The following is a 27,046-nucleotide window of genomic DNA, read 5'->3' as shown; positions in this document are numbered from 1 at the left end:
ATTAAAATGCTAATCAGGTCACCCAGAGACGGCAAGCAACACCAACAAACTAATACTGTGGCATATCCAATTCCTTAGAGAAGGAATTACATTCTAAGCAATAAATGATGTTGTCTGCTATAAAGCAGCAAAATTCAGAAGACCACCCTGAAAGTCTATTTGAAAAAATTTCCATCAGTAGCTACTGACAGTATTGTCTGTTTTCTAAAGAAAATCCAAGCCCAGCTACTGGCATGGAGCGGGGGGGGAAGCTGCAATAAAAATACTTGTTCTGTTTGGAGTAAAAGAGTTGAGGGTGTGACAAACTCATTTCTGCAGTACCGCAGGTTGTCCAGATGCTTCTTACGCTGAGATTCGTAGCTTTATCTTGACAAACGAGGACCTAAGCCTCTACTGGTTGGTTTAGGTTGACAGCAAGTCTTTGGGTCTGTTGGTTTGGGCTGATGGCAAGTTGAGTATGAGGCAACAGTGTGCCCTGGCAGTCAAAAGGACCAACTGTGTGGCTGCATCAAGCCAGTTGAGGGAGGTGATTGTCCCACTCTGCACCTCACTGGTGCGGCCCCACCTTGAGCACCAAAGGCAATTTTGAGCGCCTCAGTATAAGAAGGGCATCGAGCTATTAGAGTGTGTCCAGAGGAGGGTGACCAAGATGGTGAAAGGTCTTGAGGGCAAGACCTATGAGCACGGCTGAGGTCACTTGGTTTGTTCAGCTTGGAGAAGGCCAAGGGGTGACCTCATCAGAGTCCACAACCTCCTCAAGGGGGCAGTGGAGGGGAAGGTGATGATCTCTCTCTGGTGATCAGTGATAGGACATGAGAAAATGGAATGAAGCTGTGTCAGGGAACATTCAGAGTGGAAAATGTTCTTCAATGAGAGGGTGGTTGGTCACTGGAACAAGCTCCCGAGGAAGTGGCCACAGCACCAAGCCTGTCAGAGTTCAAGGAGCATCTGGACGATGCTTTTAGTCCCATGGTTTAGTTTTAGGTTGCCCTGCGAGGAGCAGGGAGTTGGACTTGATGGTCTTTATGGGTCCCTTCCGATTGGAGATATTCTATGATACTCTGTAGTTGACTATGCACATCAGCACGGGAAAGCTGAAAACAGATGCTGAAGGAAACGTTTGGATGGTACAAACTAGCTAATGTGAAAGATCTATGCATGCTTGCTGAGATGGCCCTACTGAATAGCCTGAGAGGAATAAAAAGGAAGAGTGAATATGGCTGGTGCTAAACACGACAGACTGGAGGCACAAAGGAATTCATTTCATGCACGTGGGTTCTCTGCAGGTGTTGACTAATCAGGAAAAAACTCTCCTGCTGCACAAAAGATACAAACCACCCAAGGCTACACAACTGAAGCTTGGTAATCACAGTTCAGCTCATTTAATGAGGGACTGAAAATGAACATTGGCGTTGCTGAATATCTATGGGCAGGTACAGAAATAATGTGGGCGACCTAGATTTGTTCAAGTTACCTTGTCTGAAAGTGAGTTGGTAGGACATAAAATAGCATGTGGAACTGGGGCTACTCTAATGGCCGATAATGAATGTGGAGGAACAGTCTACAACATACCTAGTGGCCTGCACAATTTAGGAAGAGCTGAGCAATCTTGAGGATCTATTGGAGTTGCAGATGTGTCACAGCAAGTGACTGAGTTTGGAGAACATTGTAATTCTAGAGGACAGACCTAAGGGGGAAAAAACAACTCAAAACAAAAAGGTTATCTTGTTATGATGTTATTTGCTAGATTATTTCCCTCTCAGTGATGGAATGCCCCTTCAAACAGCTAATTATAGCATTACAGATAATCAATAAGAAGAGGGTGGGGTGAGAGTAACGCACAAGAAGTGTTGGTATTGGTTTGTTAAGCTTCTCTCTCTTTTTTGTTTTTTTTTTTTTTACAGTGTAGACCGTTCTGCTTGTTTGAAGAACTGTGAATATTTGTGGTGATAAAAATTAGTGACAATTAAGAAAAGTGTTAAACTAGTTCTAGTTCTCTTTTATTGTTGTTTTGTTGTTGTTGTTTGGCTTTTGTTCTTGACAACATAGTCTTACTGTCAAGCTGTCTCCTGTTTCTTCAAGAAAGTTAGCTCTTGAGAAAATCACTTCTGTACAGCGATGGTTTCCTAAGTGTAAAGCCCAATTTGATATTCCTTTGTGGAATTTCCTTAGCTTACAAATGGTAGTGAGAATGTAGTCTATGGGACCAAATTTGTTGGATATTCGCTAGCTTTGGCTGCCCTCACCTCCGGTGTTCGGAGGAATACTGCAACTACCTGTAGGTCTGAGCTAAAACCGTGAGTCCTCCTGACCTCTGGAAGCCAGGCCCGCACCTTTGCCACCGGCTGTTGCTGAAAAATCCGGATTCTGAGCACTCTAGGTCCTCAGTGCTTGGAGGGGTAGAAGTTTCTTCAAAAATTAGTGAGCAGCGCTCGTCCTGATCATTCTCTCCCACATGATTTATGATACTACTTCGTCTAATGCCATTTTTTCCCTTCGCTTGGAGTTCGAGGAACGGAGCTGGCGCAGGCGGTTGCCGCGAAGAGGTCAGTGCCCGGGAGGAGGCGGGTGGTCCCGGCGCACAGGCGTTCGCCTGGGATTTGACAGCGAAATCCACCCCCAGCCAACACCCGACCGGCGGTGCCGCCCCCAGGGGGTGCCCCGGCGCTGCGGCCTGGTCGCTGCCGGAAGGTACGTTCCGGGGAGCCGCCACCGCCCGGCGGGATCCCCTCGCACCCCGCGTCGAAGCGAGGTCTGGCTGCGCAGGCGCCGGGCGCTCCGGGCCGGCGTCCACCGGGGATCACCGCCTCAAACGGGCCGAGGCAACGCGGGCCCAGCCCCGCTCCGGGCGGCCACCGGGCGCTGAGCCGCGGGGCCGCCCTCCCCACCCCACCTTCAGGGCACAGGCAGACGGGGGCCGGGCAGGCAGCACCGGCGGGGACCTTCGGCCAGCCCAAGCTGGGGGGAAAGGCGGGGCGGGGGCGGCCGTTCCCCGCCCCCGGCACTGCGGCGCGGGGCCGCGGCTCCGGCGCTGTAGAGGGCGCTGCGCGGCCGGGCGCGGGGTTGGGCGCGCCGCTCCCGGCGACGGCGGCGCAGTTCCCGTTCCTGTTGTGTTCCCGTTCCCCTCGGGCCGGGCCGGGCGCAGGGCCGGGCGGCGGCCGTGTCTTGTCCTCGCTGCCCCCCTCCTCCCCCTGCCTCGCAGTTGTCGGCGTCGGTGGCGGGGAGGGCGAGAAAGCCGGGCGCGGCGGGGGCGGGGAGGGAGCGCGGCGCCAGCGCGGCGCCGCATGCGTCGCTGATGGAGCCGGGCTCGGGGCTGCCGCAGCGCAGGGTGGGGGGCGGCGGGCTGGACCTCGGGGCGGGCTCGGCGGGGGGGTCGCCGGCCCTCTCCGGGGGGCAGTCCCGCCGCAGGAAGCAGCCGCCGCGCCCGGCCGACTTCAAGCTGCAGGTGATCATCATCGGGTCGCGGGGGGTGGGCAAGACCAGCCTCATGGAGCGCTTCACCGACGACACCTTCTGCGAGGCCTGCAAGTCCACCGTGGGTAAGGGAGCCCGCCGGGCCGCGCCCCGTGCCGGGGGAGGGGGGTGTCCTCGCCCCGGTGCTCGCCGTGACCCCCCTGCCGCAGGGCCCGGCCGTGGAAACACGGGGCTCGGCGTGGCGGCCGCCTTCCCTGGCCTCTCTCCCGCCTTCCCCCAAGTGTGGGCCCCCTCCCCACCTGCCGGCCCGAGGCTCTCCCCTTGGGGGCCTCCCCGTACCCTTCGGGGTGCGTGGTGGTCCCCGTCCCCTTCCCCCGGCCTCCCGCCTGGCAAAGCGGGGTTGCGTCGCCCCGGGTGGGTTCCTCGACCGTGTGCTGCTTCACAGTGGGTTTATGGCGAGGGAGCCCTTGGTGCCAAACTTCCTAGCTCCTGCCGGAAAGATCATGGAGATCTTAGTTATCTTTGCAGGTTTTGAGAAGGTGTTTGGGTGTCCTGTTTCAGCCTTACTAAGAACAAACGAAAAACGCAGTTTAACAAGAAATTAGGGGTGGTTGGTACAATGGGTTGTTGTGCTGAACTCTTAGATGTTACGTTACGTGTAGGTAAACAGAAGTATTTCAGGAGTTAAACAGTTGCAGTCTGTATTTAGTGTAGTCGATGTGACTTCAAATACTTCTCCAGACTATAGCCTGATTAACTCCAAATTGCTGTTATGCCTTCATCAAGAAGTCCCCCATGATGTTAGATCTGAGGAAGTTAATGGTTTGTTTCTTGAAGAGAGTGCCTCTTGAGTACACTGTGTGTTTTGCTCTTCATGCAACTAACTGGAGAGCAACCTCCTAGTTCTGTAGTATGCTGTCTTGTACAGATGACTAAACCATGAATGAGTCTTGGAGGTAATTTAGTGCCTGCTGGTTTTTAATACACAAATGTGTAAAGGGAAGAAAATAAGCTAGTTAGTGTGCGTTGTTATTAGAGTCCTATCCTTGAACTCCTGAGTATTGCAGCAAGGTAGTTGTTAAGTCTGTGTCATTGGAAAATAGGTGTGCTTGGCTTAATTGTATCGTGGAATGTGAGGGAACTTACAGCGTCTGATGGAAAGTGATTGTATTGCCTTTTAGAAGATGAATTATTACCATCCAAAGCTGTCTTCCTGTGAAAGTTACTCTTACTTTAGTTTTAGTGTGTACTTTTTTCATTCTTTCCGAAGTGCTTTAAAAATCCAAATCTGGTAGTGCAGATTAGCACTGACAGTGTTGATATATTTTTGGTTTGAAGTTGATAACTTAACCTTGTAGAAGTTAGAAAGACCATGATAGCGTATCAGAAGCATTAATCCTCAAGTAACATGTTGTAATGAAGAAATGCCGATGGCTTCTGCAGACGGACAGATTTAATTAAATATATGGTGCAGCTGAGGAAGTAGAACTAATAGTGGAATGTATTCTTTATGAATTCTCCAGATCTGTGTATTGTTTTGAACTCGCATGCATCTTTGGGTTGACCTACACTAAGGGTTCCTTCAAGGCTGGGCTGCTCACTGTAACTGCGGTTAGTTTCCTGGTGCTAATCTTGAGAAGTGAGAGGAGGTACTCTAGACCCCGGTCCAGACTTCCAGTCTGGTGCCTTGTAAGCAAAACTGATTTGCTAGATAATTGAGGCAGTGATTGAAGCAGAGAAGTGTCCTTATTTTAGAAAAGAAAGAGGAAATAAATGGTGTGGTATGCTGCTAGACAGAAGATTACGTAATGTTTGATATACAAAGTAAGCCAACATAAAGCAGCATAGGGAAATCAGCTCATGCCAAAATACATGTAGAAAGACTTGACACTCGTGGCATTCTTTCAAGGTCCTCTGACTAAACGAGAGCTGTTGAGATTCCCCGAGATCCTTTGACTGCTAAATGAAAGAGCTTTTCACAGTCAGCTTGCACCCTGCTTTTTTTGCAGTACAGAGTAAGAAAAAGTAACCTCTGCTATTTACGTTTCATGTAGATTTAAAATAACCCACACTCCAAAATGACCTGAGGTCAGACTTTGATACAGAGTTGAAATCGTAAAACTCTTTATTTGTCAGCACTTAATGCAGTGGTTTTCAAGAATTACAAGTGGAGAATGTGTTTTGAAACGTTGTTGAAAACCTGTGACTGATCCAATTTCAGAGGAAGTTAAACTGAACATACCTTGAGATTTAATTTGGAAAGGCTGTGACCAAACAAACACCTAAAATTTGCTGTATCTACTTTATATTAGTGAAGCTGTATTTTAAATGGAATGCTAGAATAGATATTTACTCCCCTACCTTGATATTAGTGGTCTCAACCTTATTTTTCATGATTTTATACTAATCCTGTGGAAGTATAGGCCAAGCAGAACAACATTTAACACCTTAACCTTTTGTATGAAAGTGTACAGGCTACTCAGAGGTCTTCTCTGACAATGGAAGAATAGCAAATGTCCAAAAACTTCATCTGTCTCCTGTCCTGAAGTACTGTTTAGGATAATAACGCTGTGTCATTGAAAAGTGGAGTGTTTCAGCTGAAAAGGGGAGGTGTGGATTCAATTAAGAAAGATGCAGATTTTAATGATAATTTAAGAAGACTGCATTGCCACGTTGGTAAAGAAAATTCTGTAACAAAAACACATCAACATGTCTACAGTCTCATCTGAAATACTGAAGTTCTTTGAAAGTGTTCAAAAATAGCTTGGCAGATTTCAGCACATTATTCATAACAGCACAGGATGTGCTGTTGATCTAAAATTCCTTTGATGTATTTATTTTGGGCATTAAATTAGTTGCATAGAATATTGTGTCTACTTAATCTGCTATTTACATAGTACTGAGAATACTCAATATGCTCAAATACTTACTGATTTTTGCATGTGGTTGTCAGATGAGAAATAGATGTTGCTGTTTCCAATTTTATGTGCTAGGTCTGAATGTTTATTCTTACTATCAGGTTATATCTATTTTTATTACTTGTTTGGGCAAAGAAATTGTTTTTAGAAATGTTCCTCTGTATCTGCAGTGATGTAAAATTACTCTTGTCATGCCAGTGTTAAATGCAGAGTAGTTAAGGTAACTTCTTTTCTGTAATGGGATAATGCTTGTGTGAAGGTAATATTGGCATCATATTAGCTTTGCCAACAAACATAAATATACGGGTTTTTCTTTTAAAATTAAATTTGATCTCCATTTATGATTTGTTACCTGAGCCACACGCACTTGCATTATTCACACAGGAGCAGAATCCAAAACTATCGCTTGGAGGTTTTTCAGACTCTTGACAATTAAAAACAAGTATGCCAAGTTCGGCATGAAAAAGAGTGATCTTTCCAAAGGTGGTGGATAAATACTTATTGCCACATTTGTGAGAAGATTCAAAGATGGATGGTGAAGGAACAGTGCTTGCCTTTGCTTCTTCCCCCCTCCTTACCCCACCCCAAGTAGTTCTTATCCTGAAAGAAATTCAGGTCTCCATAGTGGTGGTGTTATAGTTTATGTATTAATTTTTTAAAAGGGTGCTATCTCGCCCACTTTTTCATCAAAATCCCTGTATTTAATGTTCTCCTCCTAGGGTCTGTCCAACTACCGCTCAGTCTCGCGATTGTCCTGCCTGCATCCACCAAATCTTAGCTCGTTCTCAATCTCTCTGCTGTTTTTCTTCCATGACAGACCTACAAAATTCCTGTACTCAGCAGTATTTCCTGTCCATCTAATTTTGCCACAGGCATTACGCTTCTCTTTGGGTTTTAATCTCTGAACCTGAGGTTCTTGCTCACCCGAGCCTGAGGCCCTACACTGACTCACCTCTTGGGCAGCTGACTCTCCTGCTCCCTCAAAATCAAGTTGAGCTCCTCAGCTTTTCTGTTACGTGCTGGCTTAGTATGTGAAGTTTCTGAGGCCTAGGCTTCTCCTTCAGCTCTTTTCCACCAGATCTGAAAGCATCCCAGGAAAGAGGCCTTGCCCTTGATAATACCAGAGCAGTTTGGATGCCTCATGCTTTGTTGGCTCCTTTTAGCAGCTGTTGACAGGAAACTGTAGTAGTAAACACTAAAGCTTCCTTCAGACCTTGTTTACAAGCAAAATCGTAGGTAGAGCTACTCGGCTAAGTTTGTAATGGGAAGGTTTGTTGTGGATCAGGATGGGAATGTTGTGACCTGTGTTCTGTTCCAGACTAATTGCAGCCTGTGGGATCCAGATCAGTGGCATGCAAATACACTGCCCTGTAAGGCTCCCTTGACTTTACAAAAGTGCTCTTTGACTTTGTTTCACCTTACTTTGATGTTAGTGTGAAATAGTACATAAATTGGGAGCTCATTAGATTTACAGAGCTCCATAGCTTTGTCTTCTAAGCAATCTTTTCCCTGTCAGTTCTTTTTAAAATACCCATGTCCATGCAAAATGCCTAAGGTCCATCAAATAAGCAATAGTACTGGTGAAGACTTAGGTTTATCTTTTGTCAGAGCAATCTTAAGTAAGGCAGCTTCTGATTTTTATAGACATGTATATATGATATATAAATATATACAGATATAATTATATATGTGTAGTATGTTGGGAGTTTCTGTCACAATTCAAAAACGCTTTCTTTATTCTCTTGATCCTTAAAAAATGTGAACTAACCATATAAATTATAAGTTTCATTCCCATAAGCTTGTCATGTAACATATTCACTTTAAAGCGTCAGCCTATTCGTTTTAAAAGTACCAACTGGTCATTTTTCGGAACTGCCCTTTAAGTTGCTCCTCAGTTTTTTTAGTTGCCTAGTCAGTATTTATTCTCAAAAGCACTGTAAACATGGTATGTGGCTTACTAACCATTTGAAAAATAACTTGTCAGTAAATCAGAATAAAAATTATGGTTTAAAAACAAGCTTAGTAATTTGATGTAATCTGAGATGAAGAAAAATCTACATAAAATTTTCAGAAAAACACTTTGCATCAAGTAGAAGAACACTTGTGTGTGCCTGTGGGCTCTTTCTGACAAGTATTATTCATTTTAATTTTTATTTGAAGGTTTAGGGTTTTTTTGCCTTCCGTAAGATGACACTGAAAACTTAGTTGGGGTGGGGTGAGGGAAGAAAGGGTAGAAATAATGTCTCTTGCTTTACCACATCATGACAAAGTAGCGGTAAGATGTTTTTGCTTTATACCAAAAATAAGCTCTGTACTTAGACTGAGAAATTTTTGCTGTTGTACAAAAAAAGGAAGAAGGTTCTGATCAGCAATAAGTATTTCTGTGAGAATTGACCCTTCTTACCCTCACATGGCCAGGGTTTTAATATGTATTGGCTTTTTAGCTAGTGCAGAATAGTGTAAATAAAACCAATATCTCATTAATGGTGTGCTGCAATTCCTTGACAAACTACAAATAGAGGCGAGCAGGAGACTGGAAAGTCATGCAGAAGACAATTTTGTCTTGCACAGAACCTTAAGATAATGAGGGAGCGTTACATGAACCTGCCTTGCTTGTCTTCAGTTCTGTAACCATCAGCTCAGGAAATGCAACTTGCAACAGAAGCCTGTGTTCCCTGGAAGCTGCCTTTTACCTTTAGGAGCATTGTTGTCACATGTAAGTGACACTAGAGACTACAGCAGCTGAGCACCTGGCAAGGCATTGTGTGCCTTGGATGTGTCAGCTAAGCATATTTTATAGCATTTGGCGTAGTCAGCAATTTTTGCCTATGCGTAATCATTTGAATCCCTCATAAGGTAACCAAGCTACATTCTAAAATAGGAAAATGTAGTAGATAGATGACACAAATTATCAGGGTTCAGGAATAGGGTTTTGGGGAGATAAGGGGCTTTTCATTTACAAACGGTTGAGAAGAAGAGTAAATTTGAAATTGACTTTGTTTTATTCATATGTAAACTAGATGTTAACTTCAGCTGATAGAAATATTCAGGTACTGGGTTATATCAACACTACAGAACTGTCAGAGTACCTCCTAGTCCCTAGTCGGTACATATATGAGAATACGCAAGTAAAACAACAGGCAAAATGAAGAGGCCACTTGAATGGTGTCGCATGCGGAGTTTAGTTTGCAGGGAGAGTGGAATGCAGCTGTCAAACTCAGTCTCCGCTGTGAACAGCTGAGTGTGTCAGTAGCAAAGGAAAAAAAAAAGGTAGGGCCATATGATTCTTGGTCACAGACTTCCTTATCTCTTTCTGGGAGTTGTGAGCTTCAATGTTCATTTAATGGAAATAGTGCGTGCACTATGCAGAATAATTGTGGGTTTGGTTAAACCATGTAATGGAAGAGACAGATGTTTTAGAGTGCCTTTCATCACAAAAATCCTGCAGTCTTTGTAAACTATCTTCACTAGGTTGTCCTTAAACAAGAGAGAGAATTAATATTCCCACTTGTTAAGATTGCAGCTATTTAACGACATGTAGCAACATTTTTACAACCTAGTTCTTCTGATATCCTAAGGAGTGGAAAACTTGATGCCCAAAAGAAAATGCTGAATTCAGTCTCATTTTCAAATAGGTTCTGCCTTTTAAAAATCTGGATAGTGCTGCTCATAAAATAAGTTTAATTTTTCTTCATGTTAAATTTTCCTTTCAGGTCAGGTAACTGTGGACCAGTAGCTCACTGTGTTTTCCTGGTCTGTAATCAGAAGTTTTGAAAACAAGTCTTGTTCAAGAAGGCACGGAGAGTCTTATTCCTTCCAAGCTCCCCTTCCACCTCATTCTATTTATCAAAATTTTGGTGTGTGCTTTGAACTTAGTACTGTAAATAATGTCAAAAGCCTGTGTTTTGTGAAAGGCTTTATAATTTTACTGTCTATGAAAATTTAAAGACTTGATAACTTCCTCCATTCTCGTTGAGTTTGGAAGTTACAAGCATGTGAGGTGTTTAGAAGGTGCATACTGGTCATTCAAAAATTACTGACAGTTTCCTAAAAACTCATTAGAAGTACACCTTCAAAATAGTCACTGCGTGTTTATTACCAAGCTTATTTTTTTCTTGGTGGTGGTGTATCTGTTTCATTCTGGTCTGTAGCACAGTTGCCAACTGAGGTACGGGTACACTTTTATTTTAGGCGAGCAGTCTCAAATGTCTGCATGTTAATCGTTCTAGAATTACACACTGAAGCTTCATGGACAACGTACTTTACCTGCCTCTAAAATAATCCCCAAACTGGCTCATATCCGACTAAAACTTAATGCTTCCAAATGTCTCTTTAAAACCTTTGAATTTATAACATGCGGTTGGAAAGAGGCATTTCTGCTTTAGTTTGTTTTAAAATTAACTGCGTGTCCTACCACTTCAATTAAAATAAGATATAATGGTTTTTGGTTTGGGTTGTTGTTTTTTTTTTTCTTGAAACATTTTTTGTAACCTTCCCCTCTCCCCTACCATGTACCTTTTGTTGCTTGCTTCCTCCCCCAAGCAAGATGGTAGAAATTGGTATCAAAGCTATTTGGCATCTTTTCATGGACATCACTAGTTTCTGGGTAGGTGTAAGTGTTGTGTTGTATTTCGTTACATACCAGGACTAACAAAGATGGTTCTTATCTCAAGAGGCATGTGACCTCAGTCATCAATTGTAGCAGAAGTGAGAGAATTTGTCTGTATAATGCTGTCAGATGTCCGAATTAAATGAACTGCCATAGCCTTTGAATTACATGTCTGTTCTAATGATTAATTAGTACACAACTCTGCATTTTTAAACTGATTGTGTTTCTTTAAACGTGGTCTGATTATTTTTCAGTGATTGCATTGCTTTGATGCAAATCACTAATAGGCCTCTGAAAATTTAATCTGTTGGAATTGATTTTAGTCGGAGGGGAGTTTTGTGCTCTGTTTACATCTGTTTTCCCCGTTTCTCCTTTAACTTTGTTATCAGGAAGTCTTGGCCTCTGAAAGGTCACTCTGTGTCATTAAGCAAAACAGTTTCCACTTCCTTTTTCTGCCACTTAGGACAAAAAAAAAGGTATTGAAAACATAAATGCAAAATGCTTAGTAAGAAGTTTTTTCACTATTTATTTCTAAACAAATTCTTTTAGCTTTAAAGAGGAAGGCTAGACCCAGTTGTGTGTTTCAGTTTGCGCTTTAGTAGGTAACTTCTCCTGTTTAGGGTGAGAAATTAATATACTGTAATCTGTTCTGGGCTAGACTTCATTTTTGTTGGATTGCAGTCTCAAGTTTGGTTCAGTGACAAGATACGTCATCCTCACTGACTTGCCCTTATCTAGAACTTCATTAGTGCACTTCTGTTTTGAGTGTCTGTTCTCTTTCTTTTAAGGCTGTTTGTTTTTGAGAGGAATGCAGACAGCTTGCTTAGCTGTGTGTTTAATATACTTTTAAGAACCCCCTTCTGTTCTACTAGCCCTTTGTTTTCCCTGGAAAAAGCATAGTTTCGGTTGAGTGCATTTTGTAATAGATGTTCTCATTTGCATGAAACATTTGTAATCTAAAGTTCATCTGCTATTAACAAAAGCAATGTGCTTTGTATAAAATTTTGAAAATCCTTAACTCGTAATGTTCCTTTACGCACTGTATAAGTGCTGCTGTACTTAATGCCTAATTTGACCTGTATCTAGCCTGTGGGGAGAGGGCAGCGGCTTGTTTGCAGTTTTAAGTGGTCAGGCAGGCTGAATCAGTACACTTTGAAATGCTTAACAGGTATGAAACCAGAGGCTGAGATCTGTATTTTTCTGACTTTTTCATTAGTTCTTACACACGTATGGGATATGTGTTTGGATTCCTGAAAAAGGTGTTTCCAAAGAAAAGTGGGGGTCAAAATCTGACATCCAAAATGCACACCTTTAATTCATAAAGAAGGGTGGTGGTCCGGGTTTACTCACGGGGCGACTGTACAGTTTTAGAAAAGCTGAGCGTATTGCTTGCCTGTGGTCCCCACAAGCCTGATGTACCAAGAGGGGGCTGGCTTTTTAACGGGACGGCAGATTGTGATGAGTCTTTTGGTGCCACTCACATCACTGACCTGGCAAAGGGCGCACTTCGCTATGATCACAGGCACATGCACTTGTTGGCTCCACTGGCATGTGTATATTTGGTTATTCATTGACAATTATTAGCCAGCAGGCATTTAAAATGCAAACTGGGTAGCATGCAAACCAGCAGTAGTTTGCTGGTGGTGTAGCAGCTAAAGAAAGCCTTACGAAATCCTTTCTTTCTCTGAGATGTGTTGTTCAGACTTAGTGCAGCTGTCAACAGTAATTATCGATTCCTGTATTTTATTGAACTATATGTAAAACCGTGCCCTCGATTCTGTTTGCATAATTGAGGACACAAGGTGCTTGAGTGGCTGGTGTTAGCTGCTGTTGACATCCTCTCAGGGGATCCCCGCTGTAACTGGAGGCGTACGGTGGGGAAGGTGTTGGTGGACCTGTGTCGGCAGAGTTATGCCAGGGCTGGTAAGTCCTGTCTGTCGGTGCACGCGTTCAAGCACACCCCTGTTTGTGCAGCTGCTTCGCTTCAAGGCTGGGGCAGCCCCTGGCAGGATTGAGCACAGAACAAATGCACAGGTTTATTAAACGGGGGTGTTAGTTAAGGGAGTAGCAGCTGCAAGGACTACCAGTGTCATTACACACCGTGTGAAACCTGAAAATATTCTGACAGTTTGGCTGTACTTACTAGGTCTTAGAAACAGGTTTAACAAGAGTGAGAAGCACGAATCATGCTTGGAGCAACTGTAAAGTAGGTGTTTGTTGAAGCAAGGATTTTAAAGAATTTATCAAATATTGCTGGCATCAACACTGTAGTATTACAAAACACTTCTTTAAAAAACCCCCACCATTTTCTAAGAGCTAACTTAATACCTTCTCTGTCCTGTGCTGAATAGAGAGGCTTAAAAGAACCGTTTGCAGTTATTTTGCAGAAGAATGGGAGTTCTCAGCAGTTGGTCCAAATCTTCTGTTCTACAACTGCAAATACGAAGAACATGTAAGACTGGCTTAGCATAAGTGAATGAAAAGGTGCAGTTGTCTAACTCTCAATGTCGTGTGTGACTAATAAGTATTTGTTATCTGCAATAGTGGAAAGAGTTTCCTGATTGACTGTCGGAGAATATTGACAGGTTTTCCTTTTGTTTTTAGTAGCTGGAGTAATTGTATGTATAACAAAACCTTTCATTTAGGTATTTTCATTGACGTTAATCAAGCTAAGTAATTTGTTTCATTGAACTTCTTAACGCAAGATGATATTTGAAATTGAAGTGGAAAACAAATTATTGTGGTGGTGTTTTAATTGTATTACTAATTTGTATGTAAACCCAAAGCACTCTACCTTTCCAGGTCTGTGGAGAAACGCGGTAAAGAAGCCTGACAGGCTTAGGAATTTGTTTCTTCATGTGCAAAAGGGAAGTTGCCAGATTTTTTTTCCTTCAGTGCTGACAGACATGAAATTTTTGGTATTGTGTTGATGCTTGAAGAACATTAAGATTGCAAAAAGCCGTTGAGGAACCTTTGCTTAGTTCTGGCAAGCTATCTGACTTAAGTGTTAGGTGATTCAAACGGTTCTGTAGGAGAATCTGCTTTTCCAAAACCGTTACTGGTCTGCGTTGTTCATTGCAAAATTTAACAGTAGGGAAAAGTTTCATGGTATGATTTTGAGATGATTAATAGAAAGATCTGCCTTTGAAATAAGAATGCTGTTGACATATTATTTATTTTGAAACCATCTCTTTAATATCTAGGCTTGTTTCTACTTCGTTTCATTCATATGTTGTGCCTACTAGACTCAGGAAGTGCTGAGTTGAAAATTTACTTTATTGGAACAGTTCGATTTTCTCTCAGTAGTTCGTTATTTATTTTCCCTTTTACAAAATACAACAAAACCTTTTTGTTCCTTAGTTTGTGTAAGACAGCAGTGTATAAATAACTTCTCTAAAAATACAAATATTTTGTTGGTGGAGATGGTGAAACTTACATGAAATTCCTGTGATGGTTTTTAATGCACAACTTTTTAGACTTCTTTTTTTGTGTGACAAGGGAACTTTTTCTTTACACAGCAGAGCTATATTCTCTTTTCTCAGATCGAGCTCCTCCACAAATATAATTGTTAACCTAAGACAAGTATACCCACCTGTATGGGCATCATATGCTCTTTTTTTCCATTTATGTTTCTGTGGGAGACAAAAGCAAGATTTTTTTGGTTTTTAACCTGAGTTCTCAGATGAGTCGCAAATCGTATAGTATGTTGTGTATAAGGTAACGGCAGGATTGGGAATTGGGGTCAAGACGCATGGATCATTATATTAAAACTTCCATGAGGAAGGGAGGGGGTTGAAGCAATTTCGGTTAATACTGATTATCTCCTTAGCAAGTAAAGTTGCTGTCTTGTTGTAGACAAAGCTGTGACCATTAAGACAATTGCATTTTATAGTTTAAATGCATTTATATAGAGAAATATGAAATGGATATGTGTTTCTTTAAAAAAATATACCTATAGTAGAAAAGCAGCAATTACAAGCAATCTTATTTCCCACATTTTGGATAGTAGAGCATAGCTGGATCATTTCACTGTCTTCTGCGTTCACACTAATGCAGATGGTGGGTTTTTTCAAAAATGTAGAAAAATATTTCTTAAAGTTAGAATTAATAAAAGCTCTTAAATTTTAATCATTCTAATATTTTTTCTGTATTTGCATATGAATGCTTGAAAATTGCCATGAAAATTGTAGACTGTATAGTACAAATCGGTTTAACGCTTTAGATCCTGTATTGCCTAAGAACCCTCTCGGGGTTTGAATGGGATACATTTTGATAAGTGAAGTGTAAGCATCATATGTCCTGAATAGCTTTCCAAGAATTGGTGAATAAGTGTGCTAGACACTTTAAAGGACATGGAGAAGGATGGCAAATGTGGTGATAACCAATACTTTTATAGCTATGTAATGTGCAACTGCAAGCTGTTTGAAGGGATTTTTGTTCAGGAGAATGAAGATCAGTGATCCTTCCAACTATTTAGTCTTGCTGAACAGTGGCTACCTGCTTTGCAAACTAAAAATAGAATTGAGTGTGTCCTTTATGTTTCAATTAGTGAAGCATATCTAGTTTTTTAAAACTTAGTCCATTTTGTTATCTCATACCAACAATTTTATAGAGATAACTATCTTTAAAAGCACTTTGAAATAAATGCCAAGTCAACAATATGTAACTGATTTTCAGGATGTAAAATGCAATTTTTTTTTTTCCTCTAATTAAATTTTCAGGTGTTTTGAAAAGCTTTGCATAAGGGCCAGGTTCAGTCCTTTCTGTCAAAGTTGCAATCCAGTCTTGACTCTAACGATACCAGTAGGGACACTGGGCTTTTACCAAGGGTAGACATTAGGAAAATGTGTCATTTTTGTTAGAGAAAATAAACATCTTTCTTTCCTCTCCACATTCATCCCTATCCTCGGTATACAACTGTATGTGAAATAGCAAAAGTGTTTCCGACACACTATGCTTCTACTCTTCTGTGTGAGTTTAAGTCCACCAGTCTGAACCATGTTCTCTTGTCTTTTTATTTCCTCCTTTTTGATTTAGCATTGTTAGGAGGGATGGTGTTCAGAAGGAAGAACTGAAGCAAAAATCTTCATACAAATGTGTCCTAAAATGAACAGGTTCCCATTCTACAAACACTATGATATTCTAAGACATTTATACCCTGACATATTCTTGTAGTCGAGGTGGTAATCTTTTGTGTCTAGGTATTGTTTGACCATAGTATGTCTACCTGTTGATTGCCAGCATTTTATTTATTTTTTTTAATAAAAGTAAAATGTTATACAGAAAGGGGGTCTTCATGGTTCTATCTTTGCTATTTAGCATGCATTCAAAATGGCTGGAGTTTTAAGATGATGGATAAAAGTACCATACAGGTATAAAAGAAATTTTAAAAGTCAAATACCCTCTCTAAATCTAAGCAGTTTGCTAATAAATATTTGCAGGAATTAAGAATAGCAGTGCTGACAAACTTCCTCATAAACCACCCACAATTCCAGCACTTCCGCTAAAGTTCTTTACAGATGCTGAGCATCCAGCCTGGAAATCAGATGAGTATTGTTCCCACTTCACAGACAGCAAAACTGATGTGAAGGGATTGGTTTCTCTCCATGCCTCCAGGGCATCTGTGCCAGCTGGAAGTGGAGCAGGCTTGTCCTTGACAGTCAAGGTGAATAGGGGAGGAACAAACATACTGTGTCTGTTGTTTCACTGTTACATTGGGCTTACCTGCTGCTGGAAGTGTTGCACAAAGTGGAAGGGGTTTGTTGTGATGCTGCCAGCTTGGACGGCTCGCAGACTATATAGCAGTTGTCAAATCCCCATGATGTTCCTGAGGTGACCCATAGTGGTACAAACCCTTCTGCTTGTTCAGACTGTTACAAGTTGATATAAAAAAAATAAATTAAAAAAAAAAATAATTACACCCTCATTACTTTTGCTTCTTATTCCTCCTTTTCTGTTTACTGTATTTTATTTATAGGTGTTGATTTTAAAATCAAAACAGTAGAGCTAAGAGGAAAGAAAATTAGATTACAAATCTGGTAAGTAAAACAAATGTGCAACCAGCAGTATGTTTTAATTTTTATGTTCTAGCATGAATTAATATGCTTGTCTAATACTATTAACTGTTAAAAGCTGGTTTAGCTCTTACCCTATTCCTCCTCTCCTCCGTTCCCACAAGGCTTAAGCGAAACCAAATAGCTCTTATATTTTTATGAGGGTAAAGGAGGAAAAGGAGAGATAAAGATAGAAATAGGACATGAATGTAGTTACTGAAATGTTAATGCATCACAGAGGTCTCAAGCCCCTTTTCCTAGAAGAAAGAAATGCACAAGAAATAGAACAGGAGTTCTACAAACATCAAAAGGTGATTGTGTTAAATAGACACTAGAGAAAGTACACTTTGGTTTTTGATTTTCTGGACTGTTTGAAACTAACCTTCGTTGTGACAGCAATTATAAAACAGCAGTGAAATTTTCTAAACTGGTTTTCTAAAACGTGATATAGGCAGTGCTGTTGGTTTGACACGATATAAAATTTATTTTATAAATTTAAAGTGAAGGGCATTCAAGACTAAGTAAATTATATCCACTCTTAACAGCACTGAGAAGTAAAAAGATCCCGTAAAAATAAGAGCCTATACCTTGACTGGTACCGATGTCCTACTACAGAAAGCTCGAAGTCTGAGCTAAGCTTTTCTTTTCTGGAGTAGGTTACTTGTTTTCTGATAATGATTCCCATATCAGTGATTCATAAAATTTTTATTGTTTAGAAATTATTGAGCTTAAGAGCTCCTTTGTTTTGCAGAGTAGTACAATACATAAACATCATTATGAGAGAATAAACCAGCTATGTTCTATACATTAATCTTATATACTGCTATGTAGAACCTTAACTTTGGTTTATTAACAGTGTGTGATGCATAATTGGCATTGTAGTTAAACTGTTAAAGCTGCTAACAATCCATAGAGGGGGGGGAAAAAAAAGCTCTAAATATGCTTGTTACACTTTTGGGGTATTCTGGTGGTTTCTCGTTCTTAACTACAAGGATGCAGTGAATTCAGCTTACTAACTCCTCTTGGCAGGTCACCATCAACTCTGTTTGTCACACCATGTGTCTGTCTTGCTTCCCTCTGAGTTAACTGCTGCTTCTTCTTTGGTATCATCCGTCACCTAACGCTTGAATGTTAGTGGCATGTCTTCATCCATCATCTGTCCCTGTTTGGAAACCTATGACCACAAGGCTCTCAGTTGAGCCAGCAATTGTTAGCCAGGGTCTGCTGGAGCTGACAGAGGTAACAAAAAATTCGGATATGGAGATGCTACTGTACGCCTAATTTGAATTCTTGCTATGAAATGTGCTAAGCTTATCAAACAATTCCTTCATGTTGAATGAATAGTTTATAGGAGAGATGTTTTGTTGGATAAGAGATGTTTAAACCATTATTTTCCACATATTGAGAATATGCTAGTACGATATAGGAAACTAACAAAACTAAAAATTGATAGGTTGCTGAACTGTGACCATTACTCCTATGTGAAGCCCTGCTACAATGATGGAGAAAGCACAATGTAAAGAGATAATACTTTAAAATATGATAAAATCCATGAACACAGCATCCTGCTCAGAAGTGTCGCATCCTTTCCAACAGTGTCTGTTAAAATGTTCTTAAAACTGTCTTGGCATACTTCTTTTTGAAAATCGATTAGATGAGCACTCTAATGTAGTTTGCTAATTTATCCTGAATTATGTTGTGTATGTTGTTGGACATATTTAGAAAGTCTTATTAGAGTCACAGAATCATAGAATCATTTAGGTTGGAAAAGACCCTTAATTAAGATTAAGTCCAACACTGCCAAGTCCACCACTAAACCATGTCCCTAAGCACCACATCTACACATCTTTTAAATACCTCCAGGGATGGTGGCTCAACAACTTCCTTGGGCAGTCTCTTCCTATGCTTGACAACCCTTTCCATGAAGAAATTTTTGCTAATAGCCAATCTAAGCCTCCCCTGGCACAACTTGAGGCCGTTTCCTCTTGTCCTATCACTTTTTATTTGGGAGGAGAGACCGACCCCCACCTGGCTACAGCTTCTTTCAGGTAATTGCAGAAAGCGATAAGGTCTCCCCTCAGCCTCCTTTTCTCCAGTCTGAACAACCCCAGTTCCCTCAGCTCCTTATTCTACCTTCAATTGTCAGATTGAAAGAGGAAAGTAATTTACCAAGTCAAACACTCAGAAGTTTAGAAATTACTCAAGTGGCATGGCTGGTTCGAAGTCAGTTCCCTTTCATACCTACACAGAGATGGAGTTAAGGTTGCCTCATACTTCCAGGTAGTCTTATGTATTTTACTACAAAAAACCTGTTTTATTCGGTGAACAGATAATTTTGAAAGCTTATGCTTAACTGTTTTCTTAAAATGACTAAAGTTATGTTTTGAAGCATCAAAATTTGATTTTTTAAAATCTTTTTTTAGTCATTTGATGATTCTGCTTCAAAGAGCAAACAAGAACAGCTTTAAAAAAGAAGTTTAACGTTGGTATTTTTATGGTCACTTGACCTGTCTCTCCACTGACCACTCTGTCAGCACAGCTTTCTCCACAGAGCTCTACCACTTGACTTTATCGAAAAATAGCAGTACTGCGTTGAATATATCAGGCAATTAGGTGTGCAGGATGTCCTTTTGAAAGCAGCTTTCACACCTGCTGCTGTTAGTAGAGTAGCATACAAGTTGGACTTGTCTCCTTTATTCCTGTCACAGTGGGGTGCTGTGTGCTAAGCATCAGAGAGGCGTCTGCGCTCGCCTCTGGCTTACCTGTTCCTGTCTGGTCGCTGCTACCTCATAGTACCTCTTCCCCTATTTCCCTGACTTTCAGTCGGGAAACAACCTCCTGCTGCTTAGATTATCAGACGGCAGAGCAGCGCTGAGGACATGCAGTAGTGTCCATCTTCTCTGTGCCACCTGGAAGAGTAGTGTTGCCCCTTGGGCTGCCAGAAGTAGTAGATACAGTAAATCTGCTTCTGCATCGCAGTTCTTGGCTGAAACAAACGCCTGTGTTCTGTGTAAAGCAGATGTCTGCATGCAGCTCGGGTCGTGGGGTAGAGTAACCAGAACTACTGGATAGCCTAAGTGTCCAGGTGAATCCGAGCATCTGTGAATCGGTGCTTTTTCAAAGCTGGAAAACTAGACCAAATCATAGGAACCACACCGTCACCCTTTGAAGCACGGGTGTGCCGGGAGTGGCTCAGCAGAACAGTAGGGTGTCTGTGCCCTCTTACCTGAGTGATCTGGGCAGCTGACACAAGCAGCAGTCACTTCGGACTTCCCTCTGAAAGGACCTGGTTGCTGGAAGCTGTGGTGCCCTGACACTGTGCCCAGTTTGCCGCTGGGAAGCCAGTGGAGCTGTTTGGTATCCCTACAGGTTTAATGCCCAAGGAAGTCAGTGACCTGGCAAGAAAAGAGTCTTGATTTGCTTCTGAAGGTTGTTTAAATTGGGGCGTTCTTGGGAAAAGTTCACATTCTGCCAGCTCAGCATTTTCTAATGGACAGTTGTTGTCTCGGACAACCTGTGGGATGAGGAGTAGTCTGAGGAAACGATCACCTGTCCTGGAATACAACAGAATGTAGTTCCTTCTGTTCAGTACTTCTGAAATAAATTGCTTCATATAATAAAAGATCTTAAATGTATTTGTGTTTTATGGGAGGAGAAAGCTTGTCTTGGCAAGTAGAATTAACCTCTAAAATTAATTTTTTTTTAAATAATGCCTGTAGATTCCATAGAAGCCCAGAGCATGTGAAAGTGTTAAATGAGTGTTAAATTCTTACTTATGTTTTAAAATATTTTCCTTTCTATTGCCACTTCACACCACCACTCATAAAAAACTAATTAAACTTCAGAGCCAAAGACTGTTTTGAGTCTGTCTATGTGTTTGTTTCAAACAACTGTTTTAGACAGACACAAACAACACTTATGTAAAACAAAAATTGTCCAAACCTATTTTGATTAAGATCAACTGTATGTATATCATATTTTAGGCAGTCTGAAATAGTGAGAATACGACAAGTCAACACTTGAAAATGGGCTTTGTGTGTGGTTTTTTTTATTTGCTTTTGTTTGGTGTAATGTTTATATTTTTGGAGTGTTGTCTAGTTTCTGTTTTGGAAGCAGAAAAACAGTCAAGCAGTGGGATTTTATAATCGCAGATTATAGGAGGTCAAGGAGTCATGAGTTGTATGTTTCTGATTACAATTTGAAATACCAGTGTTTTTCCATTTCAACAATTTCTTGGGGAAAAAAAAAGAAACTGCTTTTAGCATTAAAAAAGGAGTAATCTGTTGTATTTCTTTTCAGTGATGCCAAATCATTGATCAAGTTGTAGTAATTTATTATTTGGACTTCTGGAGTTTGAATTAAATTGGACTGACTTATTGTGTTGATTCTGACCAGAGCAAATAAAGAACTAGCAGCACTTAGTACCACTTAAATAATGCTCATCTCTTCTTCCAGCTTTCCACTAGTGCTTCAATAGCTATCTTTACTAAAATACTGCAGCTGCAGGGTTGTAATACATCGATGAAAACAGTATAACAAACTTAATGGCTCCATCACTGCGCATGAAAGGAAGGCATTTTAAGTTGGATATGCTTTTAATATTAGCTCTGTGTTAGGGATTGTAATTTTTTACACAATATTGGAAGAATTTACTGCACATTTTCATGAAAAATAAGATAGCACCTGGTAGAAGATGACGTTTTCCATGTGAAAGATTGACTTGATACTCAAACTGCAGCTTACTTGGGTAGCTTGGGGTTGCATTCTAAACTTACTTATTGCAGAAATAGTTTTCCAATTTTCACCCTACTGTTTGGAGGCTAGTGCAATGTTAATGTAATGTTAGAGACCTCAAATTCAGCTTATTTTCATCCACTTTTCAAAGGAAACAAGGATTAGAATGTCATGCTTACAATCAGAAACCTGTTGACTGGTTTCATTTAAACTTGCTGCAGCAGTAGAGATGTTGGTTGTGCGAAGAGTGGGGAAGTCGATGATTTAAAGCAAGGCAAAGAAAGTCAGCCATAGTCCACCGCAATTAGCTCGACTGGCAGGTGACAGTCAGCGGCCATCTGGCCATTTAACAAATGTAGTGGGCAGCCAGGCTGTGCATGGATGTTTAACACTGGCCACAGCACGGGGTGTGTCTCAGGTAGCTGGCAAGGCGGACTACAAGCTGTCTGATATTGGGGTGAATGACCTACACAAAGGGAAGTGCAGGTCCTGAGGGTGCAGCAGCTGAGAGGAGCAGCAGCCTGGGAATACCATAAACTTTTAAAGAGCCTGAGGGTGTTGTGGGGTAAGGAGAGACTGATAGTACTGGGTAGACTTGGAGATACAGCACTCAGCAGGCTAGGGGAAACGTGGAGTCAGAGATTAGCTGGCGCGGCAGAGTGTAATGTTGCGTAGTTGGCTCCATCACCTACCCTGGGGCTTATCCAGTGTGTTGAGGACTGTCTTCAGGGAGGGTAGTTGAACATTAGTGTGTTTATTTCCCCTGGTTTTCCAATGTGCGAACTGAGCGATCTGGTACCCTAGTACCCCCTCTAGTTGCTAAAGGTCCTGAGCACTGACCTGAAGGCACAGCCAGGTGACTCTGAAATAGCCCCTTTATTTCTGTCTTCTGGTACGGGGAAAATCAACCAGCAAATAAAAAAGCAACTTTTTCCGTTATTCTGGCCAAAGCTAGGATTGATGCATTCTTCCACATCAGGTATGCCCTTCCACCTGCCATCTGGTTGTGTCTGCTCAGAATGATGGAGCTAAAGGGATCCCATCCTTAATAGGTTTGATCAGTAGGCTGGTTTAGCAACAGATGGCAGAGGGTGCTCTACAAGGTCATAACTCTGAGAAGTCTGTTCATAAGCTCTAAAGCAATGTTATCCATATGTGGAAAATCAACGGTTCATACTAGAATTTTTAAATTTTTCATGGAGCAAACATCCAAAGGCCCTTTCAAAAAAAAAAAAAAAAAGAAAATCTGATCATATCAAAGAAGTAATGGAAGAGATACTTGCTCCGAGTAATACTTATATATGTAATTTCAGCTGCCAGAACTTGTACTGTTTTAATAAAAATGCCTCATTAGTGGTAAGAAAGCAACCAATTAACCATCTAAAATGGATCTGAACTACTACTAGAGCTTGGCCTTATTGAAACGGACTACGTGTTTTCACCTTCTGTAGGGTCCCAAAGGTTTGTATGAATGTAATTCTGAAGTTCAGAGTAGAGAATGGGATTTGAATAAAAATAAAACAAAAATGGATTCATTTTTTTCTCTTCTGCCCCATATTGCAATTCATTGGCTTGCCGTGAAGTATTAGTATTTTTCCACAGGCTATGAAGCAGAGGTTTCAAATCTTTTTCTAGTGGTCACTGCTTTACTTTGAAATCATTAGCGAAGATCTGTTGCTAACAAGTACACTTGTGGCAATTTCTGGAGAAAGCTGAGTACTTCACTTTTAAACCAGCTTAGTTGAAATTCTTGAAGATTTTGTGAAGAGCAAGATAGGTTTGTGGTAGTTTATTTTACTGCTTTTTGTACATAGACTTTAAAAGAATTAATTCTTCAGGACAATCAATGTGGCATTTTGTGAACATGACCTTTTTTTTTTTTGTAACAAGTGTTTCAGGTCTCCATTGTTAATCTCATTCCCAAATTCATCCTCCTCCTCCTTTTGTCTAAAATGTGACTGTTGAAGAGAGTTCATTTTGAACTTTTGAGTCCCAATACACATGCATACATTTTCCCCCAGCTACTGTTAATTTTGGTCCATCTTTTGACTTGCTCAAACAGTGAAATTTTGAAATTATCCATTGACTCCGGGAGCTGAACTCAAGCAGTAAATTGCTTTGAGCACTGTATAACTTTCTAGTTGTGATACCAGTCACATTTTAAGACTTAGGGTATGCACCAGCTCTTTTTTTAGTGTAACTACTGAAAAATCTTCCATAAACAGGCTTGATATGATTCAAAGCTGTTCTCAGGCTTTCATGGTTCAGTAAAAAAAATAACTCTTCTGTCACATCTACTTTGGAATATAAGCCATAGCTAATATGAGCGACATGGTGCATTGCTGGAAAATAGTCTCCAGTGTAAATGCACCATGTCTGAAATACCTGCAATGCTGAAAGTGAGAATGCAAATGTTATTTGAACACCTCAGATTACTAGATGTGAGCGTGAAAGCCAGGTACCTACTTTCAAAAGCCATACCACATAGTGGATGCTCACTCTTTTCATTCACTTCTGCCAGTAGCTTCTGCATTAGTTTTAGAACCATGGCTGAATTGCTGTCGTTGATCCAAAGAGGCTCTCAAAGCTCTAATCATAATGATCAGTGCATTGCTCATTTTATAGTTGGGGGACCAGCTGTGTTTGATAAGCATGTATCCATTTCTTTTTTCATTTTTTCAGGGCTATTAAAAAAAAAAAAACCCACCACAAAAACCCAACAACACAAAACCAGCTTCATCTGCTGGTACATTTTCATGGGACAGCTTCATTCTCAGACACATGTAGAACTGTTTGGTGGCCTTTCTTGGTGAAGTTAGTATGGGATAAGTAGTCCTGAAACAAAAACTTTTTATGATTGAAAGTACTGCTCCATTTTTTTTGCCTGAAATTCACACATATAGGAGGAGATGTTCAATATGGAGTGTCTAGTGAGAGTGGGGGTGATTTTATTAAAATGTAAACAAAGTTATTCTGTACTTTGCAAATTGGTGAAATATTTGTGCCAATGTTTACTGCTGCTTCTTAGGGACACAGCAGGTCAGGAGAGATTCAACAGCATTACCTCAGCTTATTACAGAAGTGCCAAGGGAATTATTTTGGTGTATGATATCACAAAGAAGGAAACATTTGACGATTTACCAAAATGGATGAAAATGATTGATAAGGTAGGCCGTAAGTATTTTCTTTTTACATGTGTTTTTTTTGAGGTGATTTTTTTCTTCTCAAAGGTACTCTGCAGGACTTTTAACAACGTTGACAGAGGATTGTTAAACTAATGCAAACTAATTTTCACTGGATTCTTTTAGATAGGATTTAACATTGATGTGTTTTTGTTGCAAAATGGTTGTCCATTCCTGCTTCCTGGAACTAGGATTGTCCTGGTTAGAAGTGTTGGGGAGATCTGTAACATTGTTTATTTACCTGTGCACTGGGGGCAGGAGTTTTATTTCCTGTCTGTGAAATAAGGACGTTATGTTTATTCTTAGATAAACTAAAACAGCTAGTTCTGAAGTTATGTTTTAAAAATGGAATTTAAAATTTTTGAAATAATGTTTGGGAAGAACATTTACATATAAACTGTGTAGGTGTGGTTCCTTATTTAGTAGTGAAATTGCCTTTTTTTAAAATTGTGTTTGCATCACAAAATCTTACATTTCTAGGTTTAGGTAACTAAAAATGTTTTAATTGCAGTATGCTTCAGAAGACGCAGAACTTCTGTTAGTTGGAAATAAACTGGACTGTGAAGTTGATCGAGAGATTACTCGACAGCAGGGAGAAAAGGTAAGAACAAGTCTAACCAAATCAGAAGGAAAACTGCTGTGGCATTGCTTCTGACAGTCCATGGCTGCTCTTGTTCAGACTGTTAGACTTAAGGAGCGTATTGAGAGTGGTGGTGGTGTCAAAATCCATATGGTATTTACTCTTATAGACTGTGCTATTGCATGCGTTCCTGCCGGAGCAATATGTCTTTGATCTAAAGAGCGAGTAAACTATAAGTTGGTTTACACTACATAGTAGTGCAGGGGATACTCCTTTTGGGGCTCTGAAAGAGGATCTGTTGAAGACTTGAATCACAAATGGAGATATCTCTCCTCGGGACATCTTTGTGAGCCTTCTTCCAGATGTTTGGATTTCAGTCGTATTTTAGAACAGGCAACAGCCATGCTGGATTACTTAGCTCACCTTTGTTTTCACATTTCTTTTGTTCTCTTCCAACTCCAAAGTGGTAAGGATCCTGACAAGAGAATATGTTTTAGCATGACACTCACAGCACCATCTTGATCAGGGCTCTGTCAGTATGGTCATACACAAACGTTTTCCTTCAGCTGTTAGAGCGTGAAGGCTAATTCTTACATCTGTACTTCCCTTTTCTGCATTTGAATAATAAGGTTGAGATTAACTCTTCTGAAAAGTTCTTACTTTTTGGCAATCTGCAGCAGTCCACATCAACTGAAGACCTGAATTTCTCAGATTTAAGTCTGGAAAAATGCAGCATGCTTTTCCAGTAAACCGATTTTAACTGAAAATGAGCTTTATGTGGCAATATTTGCTGTGCCTTGGAGATTCAGGGTTATTAGTTGAATTAGACTTTAGTCACAGATTTGGGGAAGGTTGGGGGGGGGGGGGGTTAAAGGTTTTATGGGGATTGTATGTTTGCTATTTGTTGCTGTTTGTGCATATTTTCATGTAGTTATTTGATTTTCTCTTCCATCAGTTTGCACAGCAAATAACTGGGATGCGGTTCTGTGAAGCAAGTGCCAAGGATAATTTTAATGTGGATGAAATATTTCTAAAACTTGTTGATGACATTCTGAAAAAGGTAAAATATTCAGGTGATAGTTCCTGACAGTCAATGTTTAAAAAAATGCCTGCAGGTACTTGTTGGGAGGATTTAGAGGTGTCAGGTCAGGTGAAATTTTGGTTGATATGTAGTGGGCATGATGTAGTTCAGACTCCACTGAGTCTGCGGGCAGTTCTGTTGTGATTTGTTGTAATTGGTTTAGGAAGTGGCTTATTTTGATTATGTCTTATAAATTTTTTTCTGAAAGAAACTTAACACAACTTACTTGAATGTTGTTCACTGATAAGAACCAAAAGATCCTTAAATTGAGGCTTTGGCTGACAGCAAACTCTTGACATGAGCTCTTTGTGCTGAGTTCTATGCAGATGACTGTTTACAGGTGATTTTTCTTCTCTTTAAGATGCCACTGGATGTTATAAGAAATGAGTTGTCCAACAGTATCCTGTCCCTGCAACCAGAGCCAGAAATCCCACCAGAACTGCCTCCTCCAAGGCCACATGTCCGTTGCTGTTGA

The 27,046-nt window shown here is 40.8% G+C and overlaps 1 protein-coding gene across 1 annotated transcript; it reads left to right on the top strand.

The window, feature by feature from the left end:
* Positions 1-3,286: 3,286 nt before the first annotated feature.
* RAB12 (RAB12, member RAS oncogene family) lies at positions 3,287-27,046 on the top strand. The gene is made up of 6 exons (XM_086472661.1): positions 3,287-3,539; positions 16,919-16,979; positions 24,757-24,895; positions 25,422-25,511; positions 26,446-26,550; positions 26,933-27,046. Exons 1-6 carry the CDS (start codon positions 3,296-3,298, stop codon positions 27,044-27,046), a joined length of 753 nt encoding a protein of 250 aa, XP_086328787.1. The 5' UTR covers positions 3,287-3,295.

This window comes from Leptosomus discolor, chromosome 13 (genome assembly GCF_034619465.1).
Source record: "Leptosomus discolor isolate bLepDis1 chromosome 13, bLepDis1.hap2, whole genome shotgun sequence".
NCBI classification, from domain to species: domain Eukaryota; kingdom Metazoa; phylum Chordata; class Aves; order Leptosomiformes; family Leptosomidae; genus Leptosomus; species Leptosomus discolor.
This window is presented reverse-complemented; position numbering and strand designations above follow the sequence as displayed.

Excerpts from the sequence above, each read along its gene's own strand:
- RAB12 (XM_086472661.1), top strand. The coding sequence starts at position 3,296 with ATGGAGCCGGGCTCGGGGCTGCCGCAGCGCAGGGTGGGGGGCGGCGGG. Across the intron at positions 24,896-25,421 it reads GGATGAAAATGATTGATAAG|TATGCTTCAGAAGACGCAGA; the intron begins GTAGGCCGTAAG and ends TTTTAATTGCAG. Across the intron at positions 26,551-26,932 it reads TTGATGACATTCTGAAAAAG|ATGCCACTGGATGTTATAAG; the intron begins GTAAAATATTCA and ends CTTCTCTTTAAG.